General features: G+C 53.3%; 1 protein-coding gene across 2 annotated transcripts; it reads right to left on the reverse strand.

Annotated features, from left to right (window-relative positions):
* Window positions 1–336: 336 nt before the first annotated feature.
* LOC120994211 lies at window positions 337–2799 on the reverse strand. 2 transcript variants are annotated; one of them, XM_040422655.1, is made up of 3 exons: window positions 2724–2799; window positions 1287–1726; window positions 337–405 (listed from the first exon to the last, which is right to left on the reverse strand). In XM_040422655.1, exons 1-3 carry the CDS (start codon window positions 2794–2796, stop codon window positions 388–390), a joined length of 531 nt encoding a protein of 176 aa, XP_040278589.1. In that variant the 5' UTR covers window positions 2797–2799; the 3' UTR covers window positions 337–387. The 2 variants fall into 2 exon arrangements, with proteins under 2 accessions (XP_040278589.1, XP_040278588.1); XM_040422654.1 differs by lacking the exon at window positions 337–405 and having other exon boundaries at window positions 1011–1726.
* Between the last annotated feature and the right edge of the window lie 4724 nt (window positions 2800–7523).

The following is a 7523-nucleotide window of genomic DNA, read 5'->3' on the forward strand; positions in this document are numbered from 1 at the left end:
AGCACACCAAAGCCAGCTCAAAGGAGTTCCCTGTCATGGCAGTTCTTCAGACAATGTGCTGACAACAAGACACGAGTGGTTTGCACACTGTGCAATCAGAGACTGCTGGTATTCAGGAGAGGGCAAAGGAGAGCTAAGAACCGGGCCGGCACCTCTGCCTACCTGAAGCTTCCCTTACCTAAGAATTGCCCCATACAATAAAAACGCAGGACAACAGGTAACCTTTTAGCTGGGTGATGATCGGCCACAGCTTATTTATTTTATGCGGCAAAACCAAATAACAACTTGGAGCGGTATGCCAACCGCCGGTCTCCCGGCGGGCAAGTACGCCATCAGCCATTTCCAAAACTCCGCTGTAACAATTGCCGCCAGCTGTGACTTCATTTCTCAAATCAAATCGCCCTTCTTAAAAGAGAAGACAATGTAAATAACTCAAACATGGTAACAGGTTTAACATCTACATAAACTAAACCTTATACCTCGTCATTCCTTTCACCTTCATTTATCTCATCTTCCTCTTATATCTCAACTTTCCCCTTTTTTTTTTTTTTTTTTGTAATGTTTTAAAGTAAACTCTCCGCTAACACACCCATCCAAGGGCGGGAGGGTGGGCAACACGGCTTCCGCTGCAAAGAGGAAGTGCAGCAGCCGAGGAGGGGGCTATATACCCTGCTAGAGGGAGGGGACATGACTAACTCGTCCCTCCGTGACGTGCCACACATCCCCTTAACCCTTCAGTCCCTAAAAGCAACCGTCAAGGTGCTGTATCTTCCACGGCTAGGAAAGGGAAAAGGGGGCCACCAGTCCCTAAGCACCCTCCCTAGAAGTCGGGCGCTTGCCAGACTGCTGGTATTCAGGAGAGGGCAAAGGAGAGCTAAGAACCGGGCCGGCACCTCTGCCTACCTGAAGCTTCCCTTACCTAAGAATTGCCCCATACAATAAAAACGCAGGACAACAGGTAACCTTTTAGCTGGGTGATGATCGGCCACAGCTTATTTATTTTATGCGGCAAAACCAAATAACAACTTGGAGCGGTATGCCAACCGCCGGTCTCCCGGCGGGCAAGTACGCCATCAGCCATTTCCAAAACTCCGCTGTAACAATTGCCGCCACGGAGGAGACCCGCAGCCTTACACGGGGCTCCGACCACCACCCAGCAAAAACATGGCCTGCTCAATACCATCCTGCAAGCCAGAAATAAAGATATCCAGCCCAATCTCAGTCAAGTGAACTCCATCGGGCCTCATCAGGGATCTATTGTCGCCTTCTAGTTGGCGATGTCTCACCACAATCCCACCACGGGACCGAACAAACCGGGACATGCGAGAATTGACCGTCCTCCTACATTTCTCGGCAGCCTCGGCATCCCTGGCACCGTGCCACACCACCCGGGGAATGATTTCGGACCACACCAGTACCATCTCGGAAAAGAAGGACGAGAACCTCTCAATGTCGGAGCGCATGAGGGTCATGAGCTCAGCCAAGCGTGATAGACACAGGTCATTGCCACCGGCATGAATGACAAGAATTACCGGACCCCTGGAATGAAAACCAATATCAACCACCTCAGTAAGAAGCTGTGACCATTTAAGACCACGGATACCCCTCCAGGATACATCCACTTCACGGAATCCCAGCATCCGACCGCCAGGCCTGCATTCCGCCCTTTGAGCCGCCCAGAAAATGTACGAGTGGCCAACCAACCAGACCGCCGGGCGCACCACACCTAAAAGAGAAAACAGTTAGTACCAAAGTAACATATGATAACGCTGCGAACCCGCGCTAAAAGCCCACTGGTGCCTGTCCTGCATCACCGGTTGAAACACAAGAAACACACACATACACCACCGCATGACTTACCCATTTACTGCAAATTTTTCTTTTTTTTTATTTTTTTTATAAGAGATCCGGCCTAATATACCTGGCGTAACAGGCAGACTGCCACCTGCCAATGCGCATAACCTCCGACTCAGGCAAACCGGCTCTGGCCGCCTCTGTAGCCGCACCAATGCGAAACGAGTGAGTGCCAAAGTCCTTCGGCTCGATTCCCAACCGTGACAAGCAATCGCGAAATACAGATACAAACTGAAATTTTGTCAAGGGGGAGGTGTCCAGATGAGTGAAAAAATTAGCACCACCAACGCGAGACTCACCGTAAACAGAGACCAAACGAACCGGGCAAGCCACACCAGAAACCTGGTGAAGCGGGATCCACGCCCCCCTGCCAAACTGGTCCGTCTTAGACCTGCGAACACGGACCCTGACCGCCCCATTCCCCCAGACCACATCCTGAGATAACAACCCCCCTGGCTTCTTACCAGAAGGGGGGAGCAATTCACCCACCCGAAGAGCTGCAAAAAAGGCCAAACTAAAACAGGCCGAAAACAGCTTTGCTTCAAACACTGAAGTACACACCCCCGAACAAGCCTCAACTAACCTACATAACAGGTTAAAAGAAACAGGACGGCGACAATCCTTCAAAACATATTCCTTCTTCCAGCCCTTCATAGCCTGCCTGATGATAAAATGCTTGGAGACATCAGGCCAACCACGAAGGCAAAAGAAAAAGGCCACCCCAGATAACCGCCGCTGCGCAACTGGTGCAGATACACCCATGGATCTGAGCTTTAGCAACCACTCTACCGTAACCTCCAGACGGAGGGAGTCCTGTGTGGAAACGTCCCTGGTACCCACACCCGACCACCAGTTGTCCCATGCCTTACCGTAACCCCGCCAGGTCGCAGGCGACACCGAAGCCCCAACCAGAGACATCAGCTGGTGGCCACCAAACGCCATAGGTCCTCCGGACACTCCTTCCCGATGTGCTCCGCTTCCGGAAGCAGCTCCCGAAATACCTGCCAACGAAAACGGGAGAGAGCATCAGCAATACTGTTATCAACACCTGGAACATGTCGAGCCCTGAAATAGATATTATGCTCAAGACAACGCAATACCAACAGCGCAATCACCGGGAGAGAAGAAGATGACAGGCGGTTAATACAATGGACCGCACCTAAGTTATCAGACCAGAAGCAAACATGGTGATTAGAAAGCTCGCGGCCCCAAATCTCCACAGCAACCACAATAGGGAACAATTCCAGCAGCGTTAAATTCTTACAAAGACCATGAGAGCGCCACCACTCTGGCCAGGGGGCGGAGCACCACTCCTTACCAAAAATTGTGCCAAAACCACAGGAACCAGATGCGTCTGAAAAAAGGGACAAAACCGAATTAGGGACCTCCTCAGAAATAACACACGTGTGACCATTGTACGAGTGCAGAAACTCCCGCCATACCCGCAAGTCGGCTTTCAGGGACCTAGTAAGGCGGATGCGGTGATTAGGAGACTTAGCCCCCCGAGTAGCCAATGACAAACGCCTGGAAAAAACCCGCCCCATGGGCATGACCCGGCATGCAAAACAGAGCAAACCTAGCAATGACTGAAGCTGCTGCAGAGTCACCTTACTCACTGCCAAGAAGCCCTCTATCAAACACAACAACTTCTGCAACTTGTCACTGGGTAAACGAAAAACCATATCGACAGAATCTATCTCAATGCCCAAAAAAGACAAACACGTGACAGGACCCTCTGTTTTTTCCGCTGATATGGGAACACCGAACTTGGACATACAGGACAAAAACGTGTTGAGTAGCAAAAGACAACCATCCCCCGATCCTTGGGAAACAAACAAAAAGTCGTCCAAATAGTGTATAACCGATGAGGATAACGTCTCATACCTGACCACCCATTCTAGAAAAGAACCAAACATCTCAAAATAATGGCAGGAAATAGAACACCCCATAGGAAGGCAAGTATCGTAATAATACAAACCATCAAACGAACAACCGAGAAGATGATGACAATCTGGGTGAACAGGTAAGAGCCGAAAAGCCGATTCAATGTCAGACTTGGCCAAAAGGGCGCCCTGGCCAGCCGTCCTAACCAGAGAAACCGCACGATCAAAAGATACATATGACACTGAGGACTCCTCAGGCAGGATCGCATCATTCACCGACGAACCCTTAGGGTGGGATAAGTGGTGAATGAGGCGGAACTTCCCAAGTTCCTTTTTGGGGACAATACCCAAAGGGGACACTCTAAGGTTAGGAAATGGCAGGGATTGAAACGGACCCTTGACTCTACCCAAAGATACCTCCTTACCCAACTTCTCACGAAGAACCTCAGGGAGCTCCCTAGCAGACCGTAAATTATCGGAAAAAACGGGAAACCTGCTCAAGACAAAAGGAATAAAGAAACCAAACGTGAAACCAAACCGAAGCTGTGAGGCAGCCGCCTTATTGGGGTAAATGTCTAGCCATGGGGACATCTCTGTTACGCTCACCGGGGTCCTTGGGGTCTCCCGAAGCAGGGGTTTTGAAAGGTCTAGACGAGGGACGAGAGCACCGGTTAGCGGCATGGCTGCCACCACATGCCGAGCACTCGTGCTTGTACTTGCACAAACCTGCATATTTGCAATGGCCTTCATTGAAAAGCCAGCATGCCCCTGGGCGGCGGACGGCCACTGGCCCCTGACCAGCACTTGTTCCGGAACCAGTGGCCGCGCTAAGAAAGGGGGGCTGCCGCTGGGACACCATAAGGCGAAGCCAGACATCAGTTCCTTTGACACCCCAACCTACCTCCGGATGTAACGCCAACCGCCGCCGAAATTCTTCATCATATCTCCACCAAGCGGAACCACCATGAGCTCTATAAGCACTATAAATGGTATCTTGGTAGACAAACAATTCAGAACAACGGTCAGGGTGACGCTGACCCATAATACATCCCAATACTGAAAAAGCTTGCAACCAATTATTAATGGTCTTAGCAACCCTGGGCTTGCGGTCAAACGGCTTGTCAGGAAAACGCCTCTCCTTATCAACCGTATGCTGATCCACCGATATAAGAGACCAAATGTCAATATATTGGTTGGACCATATTTTCTCTCTCGCAGCGTCATCCAAGTGACAACCCAGGGGGCTAACACCACAAAAGAAAGAGTCTTTATATACCCCCGCTAAAACTGGGGCGCGTGATAAAGAAGGAGACGGGGCAGGAGACGGGGACATCTTTGCAAGCAATGCTTTAAGCACTGACTCCACATCCCCACCAACCCCCCCTCCCCCCCATGCCCCGGTATAATGGTACTCACCAGGTGCGTCAGTCGCTGAAACCGGAGAAGGACCGGGTACCGTGATCTCAATCCGGGGTTCCGACACTGGAGCCAGGCTGGGGGCCCTGGAGGTATGACTAGGCACCCGCCTCTTTCTTCTTGACTCCGTCGCCCGACCAGACTCCTCAGATGCGCCCGTCGATCCATCCGAAGATGACGGTGAGCGCCATCTAGAGGATCTGGAACGCCTGCTGCTACCTGAGACCCTGGAGCGGCGACGGGATTGACGCCTACGTGCATGGCGACGGTACCGCCGCCTACTGCCTGAGGATGATGATGAAGATCCCGACCTTTCCCTACGCCTGCGTGACCCAACGCTGCCCCCAGGGGTTGGAAGTTGCAGGGGGGGTTGAGGCTGCAAGGGAGTTTGAAGCTGCAGGGGAGCCTGAGGGTGCAGGGGGGTTGCAACTGCAGGGGGGGTTTGAGGCAGCTGGAGGGGTTGGGATGGCAAAGGAGGAGGCCCAGCTATCGCAGGGAGGGGGGGCGCCAGGGTAGGAGCAGGACCCATAAAGCTAGCCTGATTGGCATTCAACACATTCGGGGCAGCACCTGTGCCCACCGGGGCCTCATATATAATAGCAGCCTGCGCTGCGGCCTGGGAGAGAGGGGGGGTCGGTGGGGAGTCACAAGACTCGACGCTGCCATTTGCTCCCATTATGCTGAACAAACTCGCCTGCCACGCGCGCGCCAACTCCGGAGCAGCCGGAGGTGACGAAACAGGAAGGGGCGGGGCCAAAGCGCATTGACTCACCGAAGAAGACTCCCGGCCGGACGGCACAGCGCACGCGCGGGACCGGGAGCTCCGGTGAGTGTTACCTATTCTATGGGAGGGCGCGGGGGGGCTGTGACCTAAACGGGTGGGAGGGCGGGTGCACCGAGCAGACCGCCGGCCTCCAGGAGAAGTAACGGCGCTGCCTGCCACTTGCGGCAGCGCTGCCACATCCCCACTGACCGCGACAGCCGAAGGGGGCAGAGGGGAACCAAGGCTGCTCAAAAAGGAGCGCAGCCAACCCTCTCCCCCTTCCGAAAAACTCGCCAGAAGGGCCTCCCTTAAGGAGGCATCCCTTGCGGACATTTCCTCACAGACAGCCGACCTTACCAACACGGCTTCCGCTGCAAAGAGGAAGTGCAGCAGCCGAGGAGGGGGCTATATACCCTGCTAGAGGGAGGGGACATGACTAACTCGTCCCTCCGTGACGTGCCACACATCCCCTTAACCCTTCAGTCCCTAAAAGCAACCGTCAAGGTGCTGTATCTTCCACGGCTAGGAAAGGGAAAAGGGGGCCACCAGTCCCTAAGCACCCTCCCTAGAAGTCGGGCGCTTGCCAGCCTGAAGCGAGGCATAAACGTTCTCAACCTGAGCACAACCTGCATGGCATCTAAGTGCAAAGCACGAGCTGCAGTGGAGTAGACACCTCAAAAACCAAGAAAGGTCTCTGGCTCCTCCTGCTTCCTCTTCTGCTGCAGTCTCGGCCTCTTCATCCAGCTCTGGAGTGACAGTGCCACCTGCCACCCCGCAAACACAGGATCTGCCAGCAACACCACCATCTAGGTCACAAAGCATCTCCACAATGTCCCACGGAAGCGTTCAGCTCTCCATCTCCCAAACACTGGAGCAGAAGAGGATGCCAACATTTCAAAATTACTGGCCTTTGAAATGCTGTCATTCCGTCTGGTGGAGACGGAGAGTTTTAAAAGCCTTATGGCGGTGGCATTCCCACAGTATGTCGTGCCCAGCCGCCAATCCCTTCCCTGTACGAAGGGATTGCAGTACGTCGTGCAATCCCTTCCCTGAACAACCAAGTGGGGGACAAAATCAGGTGTGCACTGCGCAACGCCATCTTTGGCAAGGTGCACCTGACTATGGATACGTGGACCAGTAAGCACAGTCAGGGACGTTATATGGGTAAATGCAGTGGCGGCTGGGCCTGAGGGGGATAGCAGTTTGCCGCATGTCCTTCCACCACCGAGGATTGCAGGGCGCTTCAGTTTGCCTCCTGTTGCTTCCTCCTCCTACTCCTTCCTCATCCTCTACCGGCTCCTCATCCGGTCAGCGTAACACCTTCACCACCAACTTTAGCACAGCCAGGGGTAAACGACAGCAGGCAGTTTTAAAACTTATCTGTTTGGGGGACAAACCCCACACAGGAGCTGTGGACGGGCCTTGAACAACAGACCGATGAGTGGTTTGTGCCAGTCAGCCTCAAGCCCGGCCTGGTGGTGTGCGATAATGGGCGAAATCATGTAGCAGCTCTGGGACTAGCCGGTTTGACGCACATCTCTTGCCTGGTGCATGTGCTGAATTTGGTGGTGCAGAGATTCCTTAAAAATTACCCCGATATGTCAGAG

This window comes from Bufo bufo, chromosome 3 (genome assembly GCF_905171765.1).
Source record: "Bufo bufo chromosome 3, aBufBuf1.1, whole genome shotgun sequence".
In the NCBI taxonomy this organism is placed as follows: domain Eukaryota; kingdom Metazoa; phylum Chordata; class Amphibia; order Anura; family Bufonidae; genus Bufo; species Bufo bufo.